The sequence below is a fragment of the Falco punctatus genome (assembly GCF_963210335.1).
Source record: "Falco punctatus genome assembly, chromosome: 5".
Classification (NCBI taxonomy): Eukaryota; Metazoa; Chordata; class Aves; order Falconiformes; family Falconidae; genus Falco; species Falco punctatus.
The window spans coordinates 77,717,419-77,745,189 of NC_137584.1; the positions used below are offsets into that span (position 1 = coordinate 77,717,419).

At 39.3% G+C, this 27,771-nt stretch overlaps 1 protein-coding gene across 3 annotated transcripts in view; it reads right to left on the reverse strand.

The window, feature by feature from the left end:
* Positions 1 to 27,771, reverse strand: part of RCAN2 (regulator of calcineurin 2) — a 92,714-nt gene that overhangs the window by 21,110 nt on the left and 43,833 nt on the right. The window contains exon 1 of one of the 3 annotated variants that reach the window (XM_080388565.1): positions 21,306 to 27,483. The exons of the other annotated variants lie outside the window; for them this stretch is intronic. Coding sequence (XP_080244691.1) covers positions 21,306 to 21,392 — 87 coding nt within the window. The 5' untranslated portion in view covers positions 21,393 to 27,483. Of the gene's footprint in view, positions 1 to 21,305; positions 27,484 to 27,771 lie in introns of those variants that run through there. 3 annotated transcript variants of the gene reach the window in all.

Here is a 27,771-nt window from a genome sequence, read left to right on the forward strand (position 1 = left end):
TGAGTCTGGATTAAGGAAGATGGAGACAAGATGAAAGAGCAACAGAAGACCGCAAAGATGATCAGAGAAGTCGTGAGCTGTCACAGTAACTAAAGTATGATGTATTTCCTGCTATATCCAAGTATAAGTAAATCACATCACAAATGATGTGAAGGGAAAAGGCTTATCTGAATTAAAATAACCAACAGCTTTGCTATGAAATGAAGTCTGCCCATTAAAAGATTTAGGCTCAAACTGAAGGGAGGGTATTAAGCACTAGACACATAAAGTTTCAATTTCAATGCAGTTTCAATTGCCATTGGCCCAGAAGCAGCAAAAAGGCAAATTATTTTCATGAAAGGACAGGAAAGGTAGATTACAGGACTGCAGTATGCATTGCTGTAGTTGTGAAAGTAAAAAAAAAAAAAAGGAAAAGGGACCCTGATTTGTCTTATAAAAACTTTAAACAACTGGGTTCACCTCAAATGCTTTTAACAATTCATGTAATGAACCACAGAAAACAAGCAAGCTGCTCGATGTAACTCACTTGTGAGTCACTGGTCTCCAGGTCATAGCTTTTTTGTTTTACCTTCCTCTGGAGGCAGCTGTAGCCAAGAGTGTGACATCTTCCTACTTCTTCCTTATCAGTGGGACAAGTATTATTTCAATAAAATCCTCAGACTGAATACTTCAGTCTGAATGTTTGTTTGCAGAAAGTTCTTCTGTTATCAAAGGGAATCCCTCACCCAGTCCCACAGGTGGGAACAGCAATTAAAAAATGCAACAGAAAAACGTGTCCTTCCACCTTGCATTTGTCAGGGTACATTTTAAGATGGTAACATCTCTAAACGTGAGAAGTTTTATAAGGGCAAAAACCCCAGGGAACGCTGGGTATTTTGTCAGGTAACCAGAATTACAAAGCACTCTGCAATAACTGCCTGGTTACCATACTGTCTAAAAGTGTGTTTCTCACCTTGGAACTCAGTGCAAACTTCTGCTCATCTCTTACTGAAGTTAGAGCACTGAGATAAGGCTGAAAAGAGCTTGGATTTGTTTATTTATATTAAACACAGCACTAATTTGCCTCGTCCAAATTTGCACAATTGTCTCAGTACATGAACAAATCAGCCCAGGTTTGCTACCCCAGTTCACGCTGTTTGTTGTTCTGTGCTTCGCTTTCTGTTGTTTTTGAGGGATGAAGGTCAGCTAAATTGTGAGCCAAAGATGAAATGAAGCAGTATAAGCCAAACTAAATTTTAAGATTGGACTTTGAGAAGAGCAGGTTAAAAAAATGCATTGAATCTTGCTCTCTCCAGTTAAATCAAGACCAATTTGTTTGCACTACTGCAATCCTGTTAATGCTATCAAGGGTGTCCTAATTAAGTTTCACAATGTAAAGAATAACATTTTGTATTCCCAACGAGATGCTAAGTGACCTTGTTGCTCTGCTCTTTGTAGTGAACACAAACACACTGGCCACACAAAGTGTCTACACTCAGGCCTGGCCCATGGCTCACACACACATACTGCCACGTTACCCTTACAGACAAGGGCTGTTTTGGAGCCATCTGCATAGAACTTTTAGATCCTGAAGAATTTTGCCTTCATTTTGTCCCAAAATCATTCTGACAGCAGAGATATTTGATATAATCCTTCCTGCTTAGGGACTCAGTGTCTTGTTCCAGAGATGCCGAGAAAGTCTAACAGACATTACACAATATGGTACAGACATTTGTAATTCATCTTCATCGTCTCACAAAAAACTGCGATGGCAAAAATAGGTAGTTAACTGGAAGAAGCTCAATAGTTCCACCTCGCACCAGGACTGAGGTAGTAAGAGCCATCCCTCACTACCGGTCCTCCTGCATGAGGACAGTCCACCAAGGCATGATAACACTGCAACAGTACTGAAAGCCTCCTGGTAAACAAAGCGAGACAGACTTGCCTCTTGAAAAATCAACTGAACTAAATAAATCCATGTTCAGCTTCCAACCCATCAGCCCAACAAATCGTACAGAGATAATATCTGCCCCAAAGCTCAATGGAAACGGCATTCACATTTCAGAAGAGCTGACAAATGTCAGGGGCACAGAATTTTGCTGCGTTGCCTTTTCTGTTTTTAACCAGCTCACATCCCTGTTTACCTCAATGTGACGCACATTCCTCCTGCTTAGCTCCACTGATCTGGAAACCAAAGGCTCCTTCAAGATGAAATAAATTGTTCCTGTGGCAATGCCAAGGGGGTGATTTAATATAGTTTGGAGACTTCTCAATTCAATTTCACACCCAACGATTGAGCTAAGAGAAAAAAACACACTTTACATTTCTTCTTTATAGGAGCACTGTTATTTTACTGTATCACCAGCAACAGCCTTTCTGAGCACTCCATACTTGCAGTATTCCAGGTCCAGATGCCGTATTAGCTCCCTGAAATGTTGGAAGTGCTCTTTCAAACCGGCTGGCCAAGTACACATGATACGACTTCATCTATTTGCTTCACCCCAGCGCTAAGGAGAGTTCTGTGGAGACACCATTCTTTCTTCTCTGAGAAGCTATTTTTGATTCCTGTGCTGGCTACCATTTTGTGCAACATCACTCAATACTTTCTTTTTGTCCTCTTTTGCATCACATTTGGTAGTGGGGGAAAAAAAAAAAAGGCAAGAACAGATTTGTGGAGGATTTCATGCAATTTCTGTTCTCCAAATAACAGCCTTACATTTTGGCTTGAGAATGATAAAAATAATGCTAATAACAGAGACATGAAGAAAATTGAGTTAGACTGTCCTAAAAAAAAGTGCTTTGTTTGTTTTACTTTAAATTCAAACAATAACTGAGTAACATACGTAGTAAATGGCAAGGAGCTCAGCTGCATTGGATTTAAGAATGTATGTAGTGCAATACCAGCAACCAATTTTATCTTGTGGCTGCAAGAATTTAAGTCCAACAGTTAATTGGTAGCACAAGGAACAAATTACTGTGTATATGCTTAGCCTGTTTCAGTAATTTCTAAAGTTCATATTATCTTAATTTAGCAAACAAAACTATTGAAGAAAACCAACCTTAATTAGTTTTTACCAGTACCAGCCCAGAAAGCCAACCATACCATGGGCTGCATCACCAGCAGCATGGCCAGCAGGTCAGGGAGGTGATTCTACCCCTCTGCTCTGCTCTCGTGAGACCCCACCTGCAGTGCTGCATCCAGCTCTGGAGCACCCAACACAAAAACAACATGGACCTCCTCTTGGAACGAGTCCAGAGGAGGCCACAAAGATGGTCAGAGGGCTGGAGCCCCTCTGCTGTGGGGACAGGCTGAGAGAGCTGGGGTGGCCCAGCCTGGAGAAGAGAGGGATCTGGGGAGACCTTGTTGCAGCCTGCCAGTCTCTAGAGGGGGCCTACAGGAAAGCTGCAGAGGGACTTTTTACAAAGGCCTGTAGCAATGAGACAAGGACTAATGGCTTCAAACTGAAAAAGGGTAGTTTCAGACTACACATAAGGATCACATTTTTGATGACAAGTTTGGTAAGACACTGGCCCAGGCTGCCCGGAGCAGCTGTGGGTGCCCCAACCCTGGCAGTGCTGAAAGGCCAGGCTGGACGTGGCTGGGAGCAACCTGGCCTAGAGGACAGGGGGGATGGAACTAGATGATCTTTAAGGTCCCTTCCAACCCAACCCATTCTGTGATTCTATCAGGAAGGGTGTTCCCATAGGAACAGACCTCTACAGCAAAACAGTTGGTGCAGAGGATTTTCTGGTAAGATGCCATGGACTGGATGACCATTAGCAATTTGAGCATATTAGGCACACTACTGGAGTTCATCATCTACATAATTTCATCTGAAAGGTATCCAGTTCATGAACCATTCTGTGATGTGAACAAAAAGCACAGTTAATGATGATCAACAATAAAGTTGTCTCATGAGAATCCCCATCTCAGACTAAAAATGCTAATGTAGGCACAAGCCAGTATCTCTCCTAAGAATAGTTAGCTGGCACTCCTGGAAAAGCCAAAAAAAGCAAACCCAACACACACCACCACCCTCCCCCACAAAAAAACCCCAACCAAACAAACTGAAGTGCTAGGGACAATAATAAATAAGGCATGTAGTCAAACTTGTGCAGGAAACTAGGGTTTAAGTTATGCATTTATGAGAAGCTGTGTGAAAAGATACTAACTGTATAAATTTAGGGACTGTAAGAAAAGCAACATAAATAACCACCTTCTTATTACACTGTTTTTCATTGATCTTTGACAACTTCAGTTTCATCTCAACCCTTCTGATGTATCCCACACTCCTCTTCTGTGTGGTGACACTGAGGCAAAGACAGACTGGCTTATAGTCACGGTGCCCACTTACGGGCAACCATGGGAGCAGAACCAGTGCTCCCGTAACTCATCCAGAAGCATCTCACTTCTATAGGTGTACAAAACCCCCATCAGAGCACCTATAAAGCTCGGCCTCTCAAAAATCTGTTACTGAGCCTGTTGAAGTGTCAAGGGACACCCTCTGTGGCTGTCAAGAGATGCAGAATCAGGACCTCACTGAACAGAATGCTACACATGGGAATGAAATTTACTAAAGAGAACACTAAGAGCTGAGAAACTTTGTTTTATTTATACTCTTGGAGCTATAATGTTGTAAAACAACCATAAAATGCATACTATTCATTCCCTGTCTCTGTCAATGCAGTTAAACTAGAAAAATAAACAAGAAAAGGCCATGGGACAATTTAAACAAATAAAATGCTTGCCTTGCCCATTGCTGATTTACTATTTTGCCTACAGTGATCAACATTTATAGTATTTCAGCTGTTTCTCATCACAGTCATTCAGAATGCTTTCTCCCTTCCCTCCCCACCATCAACTGCAAACTGCACTAACATGACTAAAAATATAATTTCAACTTGTCTGGATTTAGAAAGGACACCGACAATTTTGAAAGTCGCTATTTAAGAGAATGGAATAGAATCTAGTCTCATGCTCCCCCATAAATGCTGTTTAACTGTTGAAAAAATGTACAAGGGAAAACTGTTGACCCATCAATATACATCCTCAAAAAATTAGTAAAAAAACCTCTGCTGGAATGTAGTTTCAAATACAAAGGAAAACAGTTTACCCAGAGACAAAAATGTACAAATTTTCGCTCAAGGTGTTAGTCTTACTTTGCACCTCTGCACTGAAACATAAAACAAACAGCCTCTTCCTATCCTTTCTTGCCTTTCTCCCTGCAGCCCACAATTAGTGGGCAGAATCTGCAGTACTGTGACCTGTCTCACTGTCTGACACTCTGGTTGTACTATTTGAGTGTTTCTTATTCTTGCCAGCCTGTCTCGACCATCTGTCATTCGCTGTCTTACACTTCATTTGCAAATTACTCAAGCAGGTCTGTTGTCTATACATTTGAACAGCTCCTAGCAGCTACAGCCTCTAAGACTAGAGTCTGTAGAATAAAGATACATCAAGGACAGTAATACACCATCTCCAGTTGAGCGACTAAATGGAGTCTGTAGCAAACCTACATAAACTACATGTGAACAGCATTTCAAGCTTAATGGTATATATATAAAAAAAGTATCTGATATAAACACATAAGGAAGAGGTAAAAAGAAAACTATGAAAAAATCATCCTTGGGCTGGAAAAGAGCAAAGGCGGACACAGAGGAAACTTTCTGTCTACAAATGTGACCAAGACAAGGATATGGGAAACTCTTTCTAGGATCCATTTCAGACATACTCTGACCTAATACATCCAGCTCTGTGTATGTGATGCAATAGGTGTACACTGGTCACATACCAACACACTAACTGACACAATTCAAACAAATTTTACCTGATGGGCTACGTAAGAATATGAGAGTCCAGGGTCACATGAGAGATGCTTACACCACAGTGCAGCTTTCTGCATTTTTCACTTAGTTAATACAGCAAACTCCTGCACAGCTCGCTACACAATAGATTAGTATAGTTTTCTTAAAATATATTAACTTGTTCTAGTTCCTAATTTCACTCTAAAAATAGAGAGGTGGTCTAAGTGGGGAAAAAAATGGACAATGGAAGAGGAAAATAAGGTGAAAAAAATAACCTTAAAACATAGCTCAGAAACCACGACATCCCTTTTAAATTGTCAGATTCAGAAAAAAATATGTTGAGTTACAGAAATCTCTTAAGTAAAATTATTTCCAGAAAAGGCTTTCACAATTCATGAAAGTCTCCTTCTGTAGCTTATCAGTGAAAATCCATCTTCACCATCAATTCTTTATGTATGTTTTCTTTTTAACCTATTTCATGCTTTGTAGTCCTTCCTTCACTAATTGTTTATCAGAAAACGTTTGAGCTTGATGCATTTATTTGACGAGGTAAAAAAAGTCTTTTTTTTATTATAACATAGGATATAGACTTTCCTTACAACAGGAATTATGCTATGAAAAATGGGAAGACACCAGTGTGTGTGTGTGTGTGGTGTGTGTATGTATATATTTATGTATTAAAAAAGGTAACTACAGGTAACAGTCTGTTCCTCCTAACTTTACATGTCAAAGCTTCCATACACTAAAATTACATTTATGTATGCACTGAAAGAGGCAACTATAAAAGACTGCAAATATATCATTCACCCACATACACTGATTTGGTCCCCTCAGAGGACCCTTAGATGAGCTATAATCTGCTGAGTATAATTGCTCTTAATGCTGTTATCACTCTGAAAAGTTTAGCTGTGGATTCAATTTTGCAGATCACGGCAGAAAATGGATGGAAATTATCTGTATGAACAGAGATGATACACTCTTCCCTGCGTGCTGCCTCTGTAGCGTCACTGTAACACTCATTTTAGCATTGTCCTACAAAAAACTGAAGAAACTTTCCAGTTTGATTAAACTTCAGTGAAAAAAAAAATGTGCTTGAGATATTTTTACACTTAGAGAGGCTGCCTTCTACCCCATCAGAGGTCACAGCCTGTAGAGGACTCCAGGTTCCCAAGCTGCACAAATGCTGAAGTATCAAAGAAATGCCATACATGGTCCACCTGCCCAATTAAAAAAAATGCAACAGCATATTTTCATTTCCAATATACATCACAATGCTTAATGAGCCTCTAGAACTTTATAGGGTTATAATACCTAATGAAATCAAGACTTGAGCACACGTCAGAAAATTGGGCTTGTGTAGGCCAGAAGAGAGGTTTTGGGTAGACTTGGTAAGCAGCTTCCCAGCACCCAAGAAGGGGTTACTGAGATGACAGACTTAGGCCCTGTATCAGGTACAATAAGGGCTGAAAAAGAAGCAATGGTTTCTGTCTGCCTGAACAGCCTCTAGTACTGTCCACTACCGACAGGATATGGACAAGGGAATTTCATTCTTACAGTGCTATAATTGTTTTATTAGGCAGATGGAAGAAACCCCAGGGTGAAAAAGCAAATATTCCTGACCAAACTGCTCCCATGTCATTTTTCAACCAACTGGATGATTTCCAGTTGGCACAGATTTTGTTTAGAAATAAGAATTGGAAAGTAGACTAATCCTATCTTACAGCTAAAAACAGCACTGCTTTCCATCAAAATAATTTTCATTTCCTGATGTGAAAAATGTATCAGTAACAGCATGATATTAAAAGATACTGGACTGGCATTATGAAACTGAAGTCGCTCTTCATAAAAGCTAAGCTTGTATCCAGAGCAATCGGTAAGAAGGCAACAAGCCCAGTGACTGGCAAGCAGAGCGGTAACCAAATGCGTATTTTATTCTTTTTATGAACAAGTCTTTTAAAAATAAGTAGGGCATATAAAAATAATTAGTATCCTGCAGAGTCCAGTTTCTTTCCCTGCGGCACTGTTTCACACTTGTCTCTGTGTCAAAGAAAAGTACATGCCTTGCGAATACCATTATGGAAGTTTATAATGTATGCATCTGCAGAGCTGGAGACAAATGTGTAGACTCGAGGAGGTCAATGAGATTTTCAAAGTGCTAAAGTTGGGTGCAAAGAGATTCTAAGTGACATGAGCAGACATGGGACTACCAGTTTTAGGGGAACTAGTCAGTCAAGAATAAAGGGAAGCGACTTGTTCACTACTGAGGTTACATCTTCAAATGTCTGGTCTCCCAGACCACTCAGCCTCATGTACGGAATATCCCCGCATCCAGCTGCAAACCACTACACTGCAGAAGCAGTATCAGCAGTAGCTTTAAGAATTTACACTTTTCAATTTCAATTGAAATTGAAAACTATGTACTTAATCAGTATGGGATAGTAGTATTTAATTAAGAAGGTCAAATTATCAACTAAAAGTGAACAAGGTCATCCTACAGGTCCCTCAACACAGTCCACAGACTCTCTCTAAGGGATACTCAAATCAGAAACACAGTAGATATGGACTTCCCATGTATAAACCTCAAATTTGATAGAAAACATTTAGGGGAGAATAAATCAGCAGTGGTTGAAAGCAAGGCTACCTTCCCATAGATAAGTGGTCTCAAAATAGAGTAGTTCAATATCTACCAATCTGCAGCTATTATCCACCACATACTTCATTTCACACACAACTGCACAGTCCTATTAATTATCGTTTTACTCTACTTACACCATCTACTTACTCCCAAAGTAAACTCTCCTAATTCGAGAGCTTTTCTTTATAAGTCTTAATGTCCATTTGCTCTGCTTCTGTTTCACTATAAAACTATACAAAGTAAAAACTACGTAATACAGTTAAAGCTTAAGCAGAAATTCTAGCAAGCATCAAGCAAACAACATTCAAAAATATTCTGTATTGTTTTCTAGGATGCATTGAATAATCAAGTGTTTGGGGACTGCTACTGTTTGTTAAGGAAATGTTTTTATTCAGCAATACTTTGTGACACCAAGCTCTTTCCCCTACGCCAAGAAATATCATTACCTTGGGAGTTAAAATTGTAGGAAGGTAGCTTAAATCACTAGTTTTTCAAGTCTCAGTCTAGTTATCGACTACAAAAAGCAAGAGATAAGGCATCTAAACATCTTTTCTCTTTATTCGTTTATTTTAAAAATTCAGATGAAAATCCATCAACTTCCCAAACCTCTAAAACTTTAATACGCCAATAATTTACTTTGTTTAACATAAGCAGCATAGTTATTATTGCTATGGCCCAGCATTTGGCTTTGCTCCCAGCTGCTGTGATTAATAAGAGGTTTTTTAGTTCAACGATTCTCAGATTATGGTTCAAGGACTAGCAGTTGCCTGCAGAAAGCTGGCTGGTCGCACAGCCCTGGAATTAATCTAATATAATCAGCTGTTTCTAAAGATAAAGGTACTACCTTTCACACTTCAGTAGTTTTCTTCTTAGGATCTGTAAACAAGATAGCAACATGAAATCTCATTTTTAGACAAAAAGATGTGCAACTGCAAAGTCCAGCCAGCCTGAAGAGACCAACGGTGGACCCGTAATAGCAAGCTTATTTAAACTGACCAGTAGCCACATTAGCACAGAACCCAAACTAATAAACTGCCACTCAACAGAATTAATGTGCTCAAGAACACCACCACAACATCTACAACTCAAGAGCTTTGAGTCAGCTTGGCAACAGAGTCAGAAAGCGCCTGCTTCTTGCAAACCACTATCCAAGCACCAAGTGGGACTAGACTTTTATTCCACACATCTAGGCTCTGGAACAACTTCAAGAAGTGGAATAAGCCCCTCACACCAATATCTAGCTATAACAAAAGAGGGTAAACACTGTAGCAGCACCATCAGAAGGACTGCTATCCCGGCCTCGCTGCTAAGCTTCTAACGCTCTTGCAGCATTGCCACCTTCTCTCCAGTCGTCTGCATCTGCTATAGAGCACAGCGAAAACTAGCCATGGTAGCCCAGCACCCGTGTACTAAAGAGTGAAAGTGACGTGCCCTGTCTTCTGCACATCCAGAAATTACACACAGGGAATCGTACCATGGGCTGCATCGCCAGCAGCAGGTCAGGGAGGTGATTCTACCCCTCTACTCTGCTCTCGTGAGACCCCACCTGCAGTGCTGCATCCAGCTCTGGAGCACCCAACACAAAAACAACATGGACCTCCTCTTGGAACGAGTCCAGAGGAGGCCACCAAGATGGTCAGAGGGCTGGAGCCCCTCTGCTGTGGGGACAGGCTGAGAGAGCTGGGGCTGTTCAGCCTGGAGAAGAGAAGGATCTGGGGAGACCTTATTGCAGCCTGCCAGTCTCTAGAGGGGGCCTACAGGAAAGCTGCAGAGGGACTTTTTACAAAGGCCTGTAGCAATGAGACAAGGACTAATGGCTTCAAACTGAAAGAGGGCAGATTTTTATTTAGATTAGGAAGACATTCTTTACTGTAAGGGTGCTGAGGCGCTGGCCCAGGCTGCCCGGAGCAGCTGTGGGTGCCCCATCCCTGGCAGTGCTGAAGGCCAGGCTGGACGGGGCTGGGGGCAGCCTGGGCTGGGGGGAGGGGTCCCTGCCCATGGCAGGGGGACAGGAACTACACAGTCTTTAAGGTTGCTCCCAGCCCAAACCATTATGTGATTCTACATTTGTTTTAATTACAAAAGCATGATACTGTTACTTATTGCAATTCACTAGAACTTAAGAGATCTGCATCACACAACTGTTTAGACACAAGAATTTGTTTATAGAGCTGTGCTTTTGATTTCCCTTCAGGTCTACTCCTTTGCACTGAATTTCATCCTGTTGCTTAATTAACAGTTGTTCAGAATTTTGACACTGCCCCACCAGCACAGTGCCGGCCACACATGTTAAGGTTTTTCTCTGTTGACTAGTGTCATTGCTCTCAACCTGGTTCCAGGAAGAAACATGTGAGCTTATCTACTTAAATGCCCTCATGGTTTGAGAATGAACCACTTCTGTTTTAGACATTTTTAAAACAACTATACACCCACCTTACGGAAATTGTATTTAAACTGTAGATCACTTACGAAAATTACTTGAACAGTGTGAAAGCTTTGGTCAAAATATCTACCTTCCATATCTCCTTTATCCCACTTAGTTGCCCTGACAAACAAGGCAGGCATATTGATTTGACATGATTTGCCCTAGACAACCCAGGCTAATCACTTCCAAAGTACTTACAAACTTATTTCCAAAATTCAAGCTAGATTCAAATATCTGTAATTATCCAGGCCTTTCTCCCCCCCCCCCCCCCCCCTTTTAAACACAAATGCATTTTCTTTCCATCTCCCATCCTCAGAAGCCTCTCTGTAACCTGTGAATTCTCAAAGATAATTTCAAATAGTAGAAAGATTATTTCAACTATATCCTATAGCATTCTTTGGTAGATTTTATCAGGTCCTGTATGCTTCAACAACTGTCTTACCTCTGTATTTTTAGCAGTTCTTCTCTGCTCTGGCCACTGCTAGGGTTGTTTTTCTCTATTCATTTAGCTGATTATCTGTCAGGCACTTTATGTAACACACATGAAATCAGTCAAACCATAACCCTCCCCACACTGTTTGTTATGTATGCATCTTGCTGTTTAATGGATTTGCACATTGTCTTCCTCTTTTTATGCATCAAAAGACTTTCCTTGTTCTTACTTAAATCCTCTGCTAATTGAAATTCATTTTGTGATTTTGCACATTTGGTTTTCACTTTATATATAAATCCTTAAAACACTGTAAAGCAAAAGGAGTATCTGATCTAGACATAACAGTCTCTTAATGCATGTCCCATCTGTCCTTTGCATCAGGAGAGATAATCTCCATTATGCATTCAAAAGTGCCTCCTTAACTGCTAATTCTCATGTATTTCTTGGTCTCAGATAATCTTCTTAGGAGACACTACTTACCAGCCCTATAAGGTTGCTGAAAATGACTTTTAAAAAAAAATTTTCCTTGTTCATCTGATCTCAGACTTAATTTCAAAAGCTTACTTCAAAATATCTTTCACCAAAAGTACTTGCCATTATTAACTTCTTCATTAAATTTACCTATGTCCATTTGCTGAAAGAAGTGTGTCCAGAACATTCTCATAATTTGATGTATCACATCTTACTGTATCACTTACTGTTTGGATACCTTCAACAATTTAGAAATTATTGTGGTGTTTGTTTTTTTTCTAGTATCACCTACCATACTGGACAAAAACAACAAGGGAAAACACACAATTCCTTCTTGCATGCCAGAAGGATGAAGCAGAAAGGAAGGCAGAGAAGGTAGGAATAATATATATTAAAAGAGAAAAGTTTTTTGAGAGGGTAGGGTTTACAAAATATTGTCTGCCTCACACATGCATCTGTAGCTTTATCTAGTCACATTCAATCATTGAATTCCCTGTAAAACACTTAACAGCAAAGAATTTTGAGGAGGGAGTTGAAAGGAGAGCGGCAGAAGCCCAGAGTAAGTTCACAAAGGCATTTTGTTACCTGGAGGTGGAATGGAAGCCTGTGGAAGATGCTTTCAGGAAAGTAGAAAGCTGTCAAGATTAATTTACCTAAGGGTTCAACGATGCTAATACCTGCTTGGTGCAAGCTCTGTCACAAAGTCCTTTTTTTTGACCATTACTGGGTTTTTCCAGCATCTTGTGTCAGCTTCTGCTCTCAATGTCCTTAAATCATTTCACTGCACCATGAGAAGTCAAAGTCATCTATTCGCAGCTTGGTCTTCCATTGAGTATTCTTGTTTTCCTCAGTTCTCCCTCCACCCTAACTTCTCTGCCACTGTCACCCATTCAATCAGAAGGCCTGACACAACCTACCTACCTCCCTGCCCCAGCCTCCACAAGAGTTTTCTCCATTCTTGGTCTTGCACCAAAGCTGCACTTCTGATGGAAAAAAATAAAAAACGCTCTGTCATCATACTGACTTCCATTCACTGAAATCCTATGCTCTCCTTCCTCATTTTAGACACCTTTTTGAATAACCAACGGCTTTCCTCCTCCCTCAGATTAAAGCCACAGCTCAGAGGACTTCCCCATATGACCTGCTCCTTAGAGAAACTTGCTTCTCTTAAATAAATGTTCCTTTTTGAGGGAGAAAGGCCATTTCTGATGGTGGGTTGTTTTGGAGTTTGATCTTTTTTATCAGCACTAGCAAATAAAATAATAAACCCCTCAAAAAAAAACAAGTAAAAAGGACCCAACCACACCAAACCAACAGCTACAGAGAAATGGCGGTCAAAACAAATTTGCCAGTATGGTTTTAATTATTTAGACAATGAAAAAGTTTGTATTCTTATTGATTTAGTTATTGGTTTTCTCTGAGAAACATGGAAAAATATCCAAAACTGAATGAACCTTGTCATCAGGCAAGAGAATTCAGAGCAAAGGATGATGAAACTTGAGGCTGATAAACTTGGAGTATGACTTGTACAGCAAATGAAACAATCTTATTTCCTCCATAAATGGAGTTTCATTTCTTGAGAGGGTTAGTAGTTCTTTTACCGTGATTTGTTCATCTGCCTGCACATCAGCACATCTGACCTACATGAATAAAAGGCCAAATGAGACTTCTGCAAGGTTATTACCACTTCTTCAGCCATGACACGGGTATAACACAGCAGAACTCACACTGCATGATTCAGCTATCTGAATGCCTCCACCTTTTATGGCCAACATATCAAGATTACTCACTGCAATATATGAAGCAGACAGATACTTCTGCAAGTGACAAATCGAGCTGAAGAAATTACTGTGTACAGCTGCCTGCTGATACTGCTCCGAGCACAACAGGTTCATTGTATTTCTCAGCTCAGTGACTATTATTTCAACAGATAGGACGATCTGGTGTTGCAAAACTGGATGTTCTTCCATGCTGCAGTAGATTTATCCTGCTAAATATGGAGGCAACCTGCAAGATAAGCCCCTCTCTCTGTCCAAATGCTTTCAGAATCTCAGGTGGATTCTGAAAGGTAGCAAAGTTTGGGCTAATTCCAAAATAATTAAAAAAGAAAAAAAAAAAAAAAAAAGGCACTAGCAACCAAGCAAAGCTCTTTGCTCTCTAGAAAACGTCTAGGGTTCAAACAGCATTTGAGACCAAACATCTACAGAACCTGATTATTAAAGACAAGAATTATTAATTATACCAGATCTGATACATTCCAATCCAGTTTCCTAATCAGAAAACTTATTTCCTGGTTTCTTAGTTCTCCATCTGCAAATGAGAATGCTTGGAACTTCTCTATAACACTACTTTCAAGTTTTTCAGCAACGCCAGGAGTACAGAACAGACACACCGCCATGGAGATGCTGCTGCAGCACCCAGCTCAGCAGAGGCCCATCCAGCTGGTTTCCCATTGCAGTTTGCCGTGCGGGCATCCTGCAAGGGCAGCAGGGCTGTTTAGTCCCCTGTTACAACCAAAGGCTTCTCCTTGATTCAGCACCAACAGAAATTCCTACTGCGGGCAGTTAAATGCATCACAAGAACACTGATGCTGTGAGAAGGTGATCTATGCTGTCCGGAACTAACATGAACAGAGCAGAAATCAATGTTAATTCTAGATGGAAATCACAGGCTGGAGCCAAACTTGATTAATTCATGTGCATTTTAGAAGCATTGTCAATGAGAAAAAAAGGGGAGAAGTTTACTATTTGCCCAGAAGATATTAAATACGTAATATCATATAGTGCAGAGGGCAGCTAAGCCGTCATGCTTCAAGCTAGCAGCAATCAAGGCTCATCTGTATGATCTATACCAACGAAAAGTGTCAAGACTCAACACTAGGAAGTCAATAAATACAGTTACTTCAAGGAGGGTTAGACAGTACAGTCTCAGCAGTCTCCCATGGGAAAAAATTAATTCTGTTGACATTTAGAAGAAGTTGTTTATTGACATGAAGCCATATTAATGGGGGAAATTTTCAAGAAAAGCCCACACGCACAGTCCTGGCACCACTATCAATAGTGGAAGGAAAACACAAAATCCAGCAGCAACCAAGGCTTAGCTTGGACAGTTTCTGGATCCTGGCAGCCTGTGTTAGTGATGTGTTTGATAAACTGTAATAGTCTTCTTGTTCAGCATCTCTTTGCCATGAAAAAATTCACTGCTCGAGACCACACTGTCATGGCTGTTTGCATTCTAGCATATGATTATATACTACCTTCCAAAGCAGATATGCTGTTTAGCACATGAACAATCAAAACTAAGTAGATTATTTAATGCCTTTGGTAGAGTCACCCCTAGAAAATATTAAAGGAAGAATTATCCAAACATAAAGCATATTCATTAGTCTATGTGCAACAAAATTTAAAGGCACACACACAACGAGGTTGGTGCCTCAAAACCTGCAACTGCTCCCAATACCAAAGCTTAGATCATGCTGAGAACAGCAAACAGTATCAGTAAAGCTTGAGACAAAACAGTGCACATATACAGTACCTTCAGAGAAAAGTGAGACTAGATCACTATAGACCTGAAAACAACGTGCCCTTGAAAATCTTTTTTTGAGAAAAAACAGTAATAATTTGGATACTTCACCTCTACAGGTTCTTCTTGGAATTCTAACCAAAGTAATTATTTAATGAAAAATTACTATTGCATTTGCACCTGTATTAAAAGTACCTCAATCTATAGCTGTATGGATTGATTATTTAACTCTGCTGAAAAAAATCATCATCTCTTGCTCTTCACATAGGCTGGGCCATTTATCAGTATAAATGCAGGTCCATCTTACCTTATTACCTGCCTTGGAGTAATGTTGCACCTTCCTAGCAATGTATTCTAGCTGTTATTTATTTTCATTTGACCACAAATTGCTCATTGTCTAGTCATCCTTATGCAAAGGAAGTACCTTCATGTGACTTCCAACAGAAAGAAGGATCAAAAAGAATACAAAAACCTCTGACTTGTTCTACTCTTCACTCTGTTAGTATTAAAAGGGTGAAGAATGAGAAACAGAAAGCATGCCATATTACAGGTGTGTAAGCACCTGCAGCTGCCACTGACCTCCAGCGGGACAGCAGCATTCTCTTCTTCCAAGTCAAGAAAAAAGCAACTACAAATAACTGAAGGTAAGCCTAAAGGGCACATCATGACCCTTAGCAGTCTTACCATTGTATTACTTAGTTAGAAATTTCTTAAAAGAGTTCAAATGCCCTCACACAGGCTGTTAGGACCAAGGCAAAGCCTGAACTCTTTCTGTAACACAGGTTACTGGCAGTGCCTCAGTCTGCAGCAGCATCGGGTGCATAAGCCCCAGGTTTGCTGGCTCAGACTCTTTCAGCACTGACACTGAAGCCATGCAGCAGCATCAATGTGCTGGAAACGGTACTACAGCTTCTGGCACATTTTGAAGAACAGAGAGAAAAGGGCCATCATTAAATTAAAAGCAGAAAGTATCTCTATGGACATGTACCTGCTTATTTAGGTACTAAATTTTTCTGTTGCTTTTGAAATGTTTCCATATTTACAACATAGCAACTAGTGCTTTATATAAAAAAATAGAGACATTGCAAACCTCTTCAAACAAGAGTGACATGTTTTATCTTTCTAACTCTCTTAATTTACATCAGTTATATCGACATTACAGCTTTTTAAACACTGTAGAAAATGAGGTTGCACTTTGCTTTCCAAACCAAACAGTCCTATTTTAAAAGCGTTAATACAGAGTAAATGAGCAAGAAAGAGAAGCGTTTTCATCCTTCCTCTTTGTTAGTTACTCTAGGTGAAAACAGTAAGCAAAGATCAAAACATGTGTATGTATCTATTTCTCAAGCAGAACTATTGGACCTTGAAGATTTCACAGATGCAACATTTTTGCAAACAGAACTATCAAGTACAGAAAACACTAACAGAAGTTATAAAGCAGTCCTTTCAAGCCATCAAGGGTATTTTTGGTAGTCATGCTGTTGTTTGGTTTCCTTGTTATAGCTGCAGTCTGTGGAGTCTTACAACTGTGCAATAGTCCCTTCCCACAAATCAAGCTCACATGGCTAAGGAGAAGAATTTGAAAAAAGAAACCCTGAAATTCTCCCCAACAAATCATGATTTCTGCCACTGGGCAGCTGGCAGTATCCCAAGGGACAGCGACACTCCTCCCTTTTTCTCCAACTTTCTTCATTTGACTCTAATGTTAGAGCACTTAAACTTTATACCACAGAACATCTTTGTGGATGCCACTTTTACAAACAGATAATTGAAGCAGAGAGTTTAAAACACAAGAACCTAGTATGATTTCACCCTCTAGAACTCAGAAGTTTAGATATGATGTTAGACTGCTAAATCTCTCAAAGGCAACTACAGGGCAATGACTGATCTCCAAACCATCCATCTCAAACAACCAGTATTAGCAGCGTGTTCACTGGAGCATCTGAACTGAATAATGATTTACAGATTGACAGATCCTGCTCCAATGGGGATTAATCCCCCAAAGCAATACGGTCCAAACAGTGAAACTATTTCTGCTGTTTCCCTTCACTGCCTGGCTCACGTCCATATTGGTTTTCCCTGCATTAAGATAATGGTCCTATCCACATTACTTTACATTACTGTCTTCAGATACAAATTCAATCAGTCTGTACCATTAGTATTTCTTCTCTGTTACAGCACTGCCTCGTTGTCCCAATCATTGCTTGTTGCCTAGCAGAACGGCGCATGTGAACATAACTGAAGAGAGAACATGAAGAATTAACGATACAGGAATATCTTGCTTAGAGTAAGAAGTATGAGTTTGAATTTGTCCACTATTTCAGTGATGTCTGGAATGTCTCTATTAGAAATAAACAAGATATTCATTAACTAATTGCTTATGTAACGAACATCATTACATAAAATTATCATCTAGAGGCACTGAAACAAGAATTTTTATTATCCAGGTGAACTTCAAAGCAGAACTGTACTTGGTGATTTCTACGGTCGCCTTCTCAACTTTACTAGTTCCTGATATACAGGCACTGTACAGTTAGTAGCGTGTTGATTACCCTCGCCCAATTTTGGGGTTATAAGACAATTCAAAGCAGCAGCTGATCAAAATGGAAAGGCCTGTTGGATGGGTTCGTGAATGGTAAACCAATGGTGTCAGTGCTGTGGGCCTGCTGCCAGTTTCAGGGCATTCATACAAGCCTCTGTTTATTGAAAGGATGAGCCACTCCAAATGCTGGAACTAAAAAGCTTTGCCTTCAGTACTAAGTAATCGCTCTCCTGTTCCAGAGGCCAAATGGAAAAAGAGTATTTCCGAGCCTGTCTGCCAGATGCTAAGAGCATAATGCCTACAGAATAAGGTCACTTCCATAGGTGAAAAAGCAGCGATAAGCTAAGCAGCTCGCTCCACTTCGAGCCCTGTGCCCAGTACCAGACATTACCTCTCCATGTAAGAATTCCCCAGCATTGAAGGGCCACTGCTCTTGAAAAGCGGCAATTCCAAGGAGTCACCACTGCCACCTGAAGCAAGGTCTCCTGCTCTACAAGCTCACATCGAGCTCTTCCACTGCAGCCCGGCGAACAGTGCAGCTCCTGCCCACCCCCTCTTCAGCCCACTAGCTGCAGCCAGCCTCCCAGGTGCGCCCACCCCACACACTGCAAGCGGGACAACCATGGCTCCGTCCAGACAGCACCCTCCTCCAAAGCCTTGCTTCAGTTCTAAACCTAAATCAAAAGAAAGCAAGCTCTGCTGCACACATATCCTAAAACCCAAACCACAATCCTTGCTGACATTAGAGAACTACTTCTACAGGATTAATAGCTCATCATGGCAAATCTCAACAAGCATCACATGTATCACAAAATCTTTAATATGTCTGTTCTACCACTGAAGGAACATTCCCTTCACATAGCCAGAAGGTTCCCTACAAAAAAACCCTTTCCCCTATGGCAAAAGCTCTATAGCAGAAGAAAACTGAAAGAACAATAGCCTAGACTTTAGTCTTCAATACTACTTGTGCCTTCCAGTTGACTTGCAGAAGGGCCAGGCAAAGGGGTACTCATGGCAGAACAGAGGAGGAGATGAAGGCAGGATTTCTGTGCTTGATTTTCATAGAATCACAGAATGGTTTGGACTGAAGGAACCTTCAAAGATCACCTAGCTCCACGCCCCTGCCATGAGCAGGGCCTCCTTCTACTAGACCAGGTTGCTCAAAGCCACATCCAGCCTGGCCTTGAACACTGCCAGGGATGGGGCATCCAAAATTTTCCATTTTGCTCTTTTACTTCACCTTCCACACCCATCTCTACTCAGAAACAGTCTCCTTCCTTTTTAACCCTAAAGCTTGATGTTCCTGTCATCCGATCAAAGTCAACATAAACATTTTTTTGTTGACTGTGACCACACTGTCTACAAAAGAACCCACCTTGAAGTGAACCCCTTTTGCAGACTAAAAACCATGTTTTATTTTTTTCTTTGCAATTCCTCTGGGAGTGAGCAAAGAACAGTAAGTCTCTCCATCTTTACAATAGCTATTGTAAATATTGTAAATAAGTAGTGCTGAAAGTTTCACAAAGAGGGTGCCTACAACGTAGCCTGCTGTGTAGAGAGAGAATCAGCACAGAGCTGGCTAGGCTGGAGCCCTGAAAGCAGCCTAGCTGCAGCAGTGCTGCGTACAGCCTCCAACAACCCAGTTTGTTGACAACTAAGTGAAAATTAGTCTGCAGTGAGCTGTGTGTCACTGAGAACAGACTGCTTCTAGCATCTAAACCAGACAACTTCAAAGTAGACTCACTGTTTCTAAGCTGCAGTGCAGTCTGCAGTGCAGTCTCCATTGTAAATATACCCAAAGTCTTTGCACTCGACATTTTAATTCAGACATCAGGGAAAAAAAAAAAGGGGTGGGGGTGGGGGGAGAAGGCAATTTTAACCAAAGCAAACAAAATACAAAAAGTCCAAGTCACATAAAAGGAATTACAATTCCTGTAATGTCTCTGTAACCCTTCTGGTCTCTTTCAGCCCATGTTCCTGGGCCACGCTTGCCAGACACTGCAGCTTAAAATCCGGCTAAGTCTTACCAAAGTCAATGTAAAGCTCACTGCTAATTTTATGGAAGCCACAATTCTGCTTTTTCATTGCTACTGTCATATAAATAAGGGTACAAGAAGATCACTATAACTTTAATTGTCTTACGTTGAACATGGACCAGACACTAAAAGACATTTCCAGGTACAAGCTCATAGCAATGCAGGTGTAATTCCTAAATTATGAATAATAAAGATATGTTCTTGAGTGAAAAAGAAGAAAAATAAGGAATAAGCAGATGAACATTTCACTACTTCAAAGCATTACAGGAAACATGTACCAATGCAGGTGATACTGCTCACCTGAACTATTCCTCTGAATCACTCACTACATAATTTCTAAATACAGTATTAAACTGTTAAGAAAAAGCTTCTTAAATTAAGAAGAACCTCTTGCTGGCAACACAAAAGCACCTGTACAAAGTATACATATCACTTGGTAACAAACTAACAGGGAAATAAAAATCACAATAACCACTTGCAAATGAAAGTGGTTTTATTTCCAGATATTTCTATGGGCTTCAATGTTTGACTCAGAATTAAACAGAACAGAGGTTGAAAATTTGACCTCCAATTTGTGTAATCTTTTTTTTTTTTTTCCTGTTCCATTCCTTCAATGCTAAGAACAATCAGATCAGAAACTGGTGTTGTCTATATCTCTGTCCTTCAAATAAACTGCTGAATATCACTGTATTACGCCTATAAGCTTTCTCAGATGATCTGTGAAAAGCATACTTAACATTCTTCTTTCAAACTTAATTCACAGTGATTTTCTTGCAGTAATATGAGAATAAATGAAAAAGTTAATTGATTTCAACAGTAAACAATTACACACAATGACTTTTCTACAGCAGTTGTTTAAGAGACTGAGTCCAGCATATCAAGGCTTAAATTTGAGCATTGTTTTTGAGATATTCATATGATATGCAAGATGCACAACTTTTTGTATTGTTATATTGCAGATGCACTAAAATACTTGCTACAACCCTTAATCCTCTTCACAAAAAAATTTATACTTTTATACATGATTTGGAACTGAAGAAAAGAAACAGCTTCTGTTCAAATGAGTAAGAATATCTGAAGATTATCAACATCAATAAATAACATTTATGGCAAGGCTGGTCTAAAAAGTGACACTGGACTAAAAATATCTCAACAAAATTAACAATGAATGATTTGTTATGAATATGAAACATGTATATGCACAGATGTCAGTTATATAACCCATTTCTTATATCATTAAAGCGTAAACACCAGCCTATTCTTTCAGCTTATCAAAACACAGTAAAAAGCAGGCATATTTCTCTCCCTTAATTAACAGATCTTTTTAACTGCATATCTTTTACTATTGCAGCAGAATCTCATCTGCCTCCTTATTCTGAATTGCTACATAGAAATGCCTATTGCTCCCAAAGGCTTTTCTAAGAAGTATCTGTAACAAAAGAATTGAAGGTGCATACCTTAATCTCTTGGTTGGCAAAAATCTCCACATCAACCCCACAGGCAACCAAAGTGGAGACATCACAGTCCATGCTAGGGGCTGGCATCCCCCTGTTTTGTACACAGAGTTAGGCAACCTCTGAGTAACAAATGATTGAAAGAAAAAAATAATAATCTTCAATTCAGTACTGCAACTGAACAGTCCAAAATTCTGGTTCAATGCTGACAGTAACTGCTAGCTTCCGACACAAGCTCTTTGCACTTAACTGAGTTGCTCCTTGCCTTTCCCTCGTACACCCACCAACTGAGCAGGCACAGCATAGTAACAGCGCTATTTCATCTCTCATGGCAATGACATCACCACAAAGACTGACATAAGCTAAATCTATTTTTTCAACCCTTTTATCTCTAGGCAGCACAGTGGATCAAATTGAACATGATTATGTGCTAAATCTGAACTCCGACTAAATCAATTCAAGCAGTATTCACTGGCAACTGAGTCATAGCTGTTGTTTCAGCTGAGTGCTTATGTTGGCAAAAAAGATCACCTGACACTGAAAGCTCCACTCCGAGTGTAAATTAACCCAGCGTTTAAAGTCACTAAGCTCAAGGTAATGCTCATTACTTTATTACACTTTAAAATCCACAGCAGAGCAATAATGAAAGAAAAAATCCAAAACAATTAAAACCTCAGCATTCTGCTTTTAATAGCTCTAAGTCTTCTTTTTTAATAAAGCATGCTATATAACCCCGCACATGAGATTAGAGAATACATAGTCCTATCATCAGGAGTGATCAACATACTGCAGATTTGATCCCAGTACTTAGACATACAAGGTGCACCGTGACACATCTTCAGCAGCATGCCTGCGTGTGATGTGGAAGTCAATACCCCTTCAAAGAACAGAACACACAAATTTGCCTTGAAATGAGGACCTCACACTAGGCAACCTTTATACCATCTGCTTTTAGGGTTACTCCTTCACAAATGCAATGTTATTCAACTGAAAGAAATAGACTTAAGTGAAGGTGTTTTACACCTGCTGACTCAGTAGTCTGTTTATTCTTTGCAAATTTATTTTTAATGATAGGAATGAAATATCTACAAATTTGGGACTTCTAAAGTTGATCTTTATCTCAGACTTGCACCATTATTTTTCCTCTGATGTTTCATTCTTGTGATCCATAATTTAATTTCAACTGTCATAGGCCTAGAGATAACATTTATGGGTAAATCAGATTAACAGGTAGAATTAAAACATTTAATTATTAATATAAACCTTGCAGAAGCATACAGCTCAATGTCAGAAACTGTTCTGCTTAGCTCTGCTTCGTTGACAGATAATGTAGCTTGTACTACACTCTGTGATGCTGCCCAATTTGCTACTGGCATTTGAACTAGGTTGTCTGAAACTCCCAGACATGTATGCTGACCTGTGGTCAGTGTGGGCTGTGGACTACTATACTCTTAATGAAATTTAATATGAAGACGCCTGGGGAAAATACATCCTTGCACCAAACAGACACCTAATGGCAAAAGCAGCTTCAGACCAGACTCAAACCACCTAGCTTCCCATTTTACTCTCACCAGCACTGCACATTTATTAAGCACAGGGAATTCCAGATTAGCTGATGACAGAAAAATCTCCACAGAGTAATCTGTTCTTTACCCCTGCAAGCTGGCAGTAAGGTTAGATGCCGATACAGAAAAGCTGAATTATCAAACCATTCTTTTCCAAGTTCTATTAAATTATTTGCCCACTTTTTAACTTGTATTTATAGTAGCCCCCTCAGCAGTAATCACAAACTGAGATCCAGAACCAGGACAAAAACTTATCCCAGCACTAAAGATTTTACAAACCTATACTGTAAGACTATACCGATCAACAGAAATGGATAGGTTAGTACAAAGCAGTAAATGAATCAATATAATTTATTACGATAATCAATTGTTTTGTACACCAGTCAATCACCAACAAGTTTTTTTTCAAAACCTTAAGAAAACACTTTTTAGAAAAGTTAATGTTTTTGTGAATGTTTAGAGGAACTTTTATTCATGCGTTTGAATATCACACAGATGTAGTCTCATAGAGAAAAGCCATAAACATGCCTGATTGAAGTTCTAAGTAGGCAGCAATGGAAAAATCATGTCATGAGAAAACTGAGAAGTTTGTAAGTGGTTCTCAAAGAGCTGGAAGGAAACACTGAAAGCAAAGACGAGTCACGTATATCTGAGCCTAATGAAAGTTTTAGCAGTAATGGACCAATAGAACAAAAAAAACATAACAAACATTTGAAAAAGGAAAAGATAAAGAATTAAATGATGCTGATCACTAAGGTCTAGAAAAACATCTGAAGTGAAAGTGATGCCTGGCCTGAATGTGGTTTCATAGCAGTGACAGAAAAAAGGTCTTACGATACAGTGCTACACTGGATAGTTCCATAATTCCTTTCCTTTTTTCATCTTTAAAACTGCCACCTATCAATTCAGTAGCCCATCTCCTTAATCTTCTTACGAAAACTGGTACATGGTGTATGAACTGACCTGTTCCATTTCATGATTATTCTTGCACTTCTACTGTTAATCTACTTTCAAAACAGAAACACTGCAATTTTTTCACTCCATCCGAATAAGAAAACCATACTGATATCACAATTAGTTTAATTTCTTGTTTCATCTTGTCTATTCCTAAGCATAACCTATTTTTTCCCCTTAAAAACCCCTCTAGCTCACTAGGGCATTTTACTGAGCTCTTTACAGAGAAAAACTTATTTGGTTTTGCTTCTCAAAAACAAAGATTACCCAACAGAAGAAATCTACAAAGCATCTGAGTACTTCAACTTATGTCTTTCAATACATGCCATATTCTATCTGTTACTACTCACTTCTCATTTGAAATCAAGGCATAATCCTATGTGATATTTTTTTCAGGGGACTCTACAATTCCTTATAGTCTCATCTAATTTTAATTAAAAAATGTATTATTGATTAATTTAAAGTTGATTAATATTGACTGCTTTCTCCAGATCAGGAGACTTGTTTTTCAATCAAAATTAAAGAAAGATTCTTTCAGTTTCTTTCCAAAAAAGTTCTTAACTCTGGTTCTAGATGGTCTTGCTAAATTCAATTTACCCAACTCACAAGAAAAAACACAGCATATTTTGCAAGTTTTGCATATTTACAGTATCATATTTAATAAACAGAAATTTATATTGGCACATATGCACTTCAGCATACTCGAAGAACCTACTCTTTCAGTAGTTCTCCAGATCACAAACTGCTACTAATCACAGCTTCTGTACTAACACGTGCAGCACAGCAGCTCTTTTTTTGGTGGGTGCTAAGCCAGCGGATTTGTGGATCACGTACATACCTTAAAGCTTTACTGGAAACTTAAAGGCTAGACAATATATGGAATATTAACACTGACCAATACGAGCAGATTTTTTTTTCCAGGCAAGACAGCTGGTGCTGAGGGCCTGACATCAACAGTATACCTGTTTCAAGAGGGATTTATTTAGTATGCCCTGTGGACTGATACCCAGCAGCAACACAGTAGAAGCAGTCTCCTCAGGTTTAGGTTGATCTGAAGGGAACCCACACGTAGAGTGCTTGGTAGCGTGAGCCAAAGCACAGAAGGTGCAAGACTATTTCAAAAGAAAATGACCTGAACTAGAATGCTACTGTAAGTGCATCCAAAAGTATATAACTCTTGTTGCCATCCCCTACCAATTTTATATTGGACTTAAGACCATGACCACTAATTCTGAGAATGGAGAGAGTGTGCTTTGAACAGTCATTCAGAAGCTTCTCAATTCATTTCAGGTTTTGTCCATAGTAACAATTGTGCATGGATTTAAATGGGCACTATGAATTATGTGTGAATATTTCAGGGGCATGAATGAAAGAGCAATTGAGACACACATGTATATCTAGGCTGAGTATGGAAATACCAAGTTTTTACAGTTAGAGCCATCAAAAAGGTTCTGGAACTCATAACAACAAGGGCTAAACGTAACTCCAGGTGGCAGGGTTCCTTCACAAGAACCACTGTGATCCCATAGCATCACTAGACTCTGATGATTATCACTTCATGATCATATCTTATACTTGAAGCAGCAAATTCCTTCAAAAAGACAGGAAGTTTCCCAAATCAGAAGGAAAATAAGTCATGTTGTTTCAGCCAGGGCCAATCTTGTGTTCTGGATTTGTACAGTGCCTGGGATAACCAATCCTAGTCTACAACCCTTTACTCCCATGTGTGGAATGTTTGTTTTTCTATGGTGCTACCATAGCTACAGCTATGTCTCAGTTTAATACATATAAGTAATACCACAGATTTAAGACTTTTCAAGATCAACTGTCATTAGAACAACTTGTGCAAAATATTAACCCTCTTTTTGCAAGCAAACTATTACTAACTTAGCCTTAGTGAAACTTCTCTGTATGTGGACCTGAGAGTAACATCAGCCACAGTGTAAACAAAAGCAGCAGCTAAATTCAGAAGCAAGTGTGACATTTTTTGCTCACTGGATGAAGCTTGTGCTCATTATTACTAGTAATAGAGAGGTTATTTCTATAGGAGCTCTGCTTGCAGGTGCAAACCAAATTAAGGTGCTGTACAAATCCAGAACAATAAAAAGAAACCCTACATCAATGACCCTTTGATACCTGAATGGAAGACCATAAATAGATTCATATTATCTCTCACTCAAATGTTTATAATGATGTGCGTCTTTATCAATCTCATTTAGCCTATTACAGAAGTCAAAGGCATTTAAAGCAAGCTCCCTTATATACCTGTTACTAGGAACATACTTCTACAAATGCTACTGTCTTTTAGCAGAATTATAAAAGATAAAAACATTTAACAACCCATAGAAATTTATGTAAGAGATGTGGAAAAAAGCCCAGAAAAACGACAGTTCTTCCAGTTTCTCTCTCCGCAGCAGAAGGTAAGAAAGGCCAACCAGATACATTCTTCAGGAGCAAAGTTTGCTCCTTCAAAGAGGTCTTTCATACAGACATTAAAAGAAAGTAGACTACTGAAGACTAAGTTGGGTTCAGCTCAGCCAAAGAAGGAAAAAGAACATGCATAACTATTTCTTTTCTTTTGACAGTGAGCTTCAACTTATGCTAAAGTAAACTGTCCCCAAAAAGAATGGAAGGAACAGATAAATCCAGCCAGAGGAACACACCACCACCACATCAGACCATGGGAATTTGGATCAAGAATTGGGAACTGAGGGGAGGAGTTATCCCCGTCTCTAAATGCACTGCAGTTTATGCTCTGTATATATGGAAGGGCAAAAGGTTAGCATTTTCAGGACACAGTTCAGAGAGAGATATCTGAGGTTAAGGGAGATGTGACAGCAAATGGGATAAAATACATTATGATTTGCTGCTACAAGCTAGCATCACAATGCTAGAGGAATTCACGGTTACCTGGAAATAATATTCCCACTCTTAATTCCCCAACCGAATGGCCATCGAATGTTACTCTGTTATTATGCCCCTTTTAACAATGTTGTGAGGATTTTAACTCTTGATATATACGCCCTTCTTAGTACATGAAAAAGCCTGAGACTCCATTAATGTCCATTAGCAAACTTATCCAAAAACAGAGTTAACAGCTGAAACAGGAGTATGTTAAGCAAGAGGAAGCCTATCTGCACCAACTTCCTCTTTCCTAGATTCTAGATTTCCATCAAAAATTCATGAATGTTCAGAGACGATGGAACACAGCAGTATCAAAGATGTAAAATAGAGCAACTAGCTCATTTTTGAATCCCCAAAGGTGATAAATGGATTGTATGTCAAATAAACCATCTTTTAGAAAGAAAATGTAACTGTCATTTACAATAAATAAGGAACAACAAACTATCCAACAGCTGCAAAACCACTGATTTTTCCAGGATGAGTTTGACCCCCAAGTTAAAGTTTCTACATATTCCAAATTGTTAACACCTGTGGCTAAAAAAAAGACTCCAATTCATCCCTTTTTATAACAAATAATCACTCCTATGGTTTGAAAATTTTTAAAGACAGAGAATTTTGGCCAGAGGAAAAAAGAGAGAACAGAGGTTTAATTAAAATTAGAGTAACTCTAAATCAGTACATTCCTCATACATATAGAAACTCTAGAGCTTGGAAAATCCCTAGCTGAACCATTCCTTGGCTGGCCTTGATTTTTGGAGAGGTAACTGGTATTTTGCTTTTTTGTAGGTAATAACTTCCTATTAGTCACAGTTACAGACCTCAGAATCTCAGGGTCCAAGTGTCAGAAAATAAAACAGATAATAAACATTATGAAGGATTTCTCCTTCCTTTAATAAGGATAATACCAAGCAACCCAAAGTTCCACATATGATAATGTAAGAATACTTCAGGGGATGAATAAATGACTGTGTCATTTAGCCACATACAAGTTTCAACTCTATGTCAGAATTGTTCAATTACTTTTAACATGGCAGCACTGTTCATAG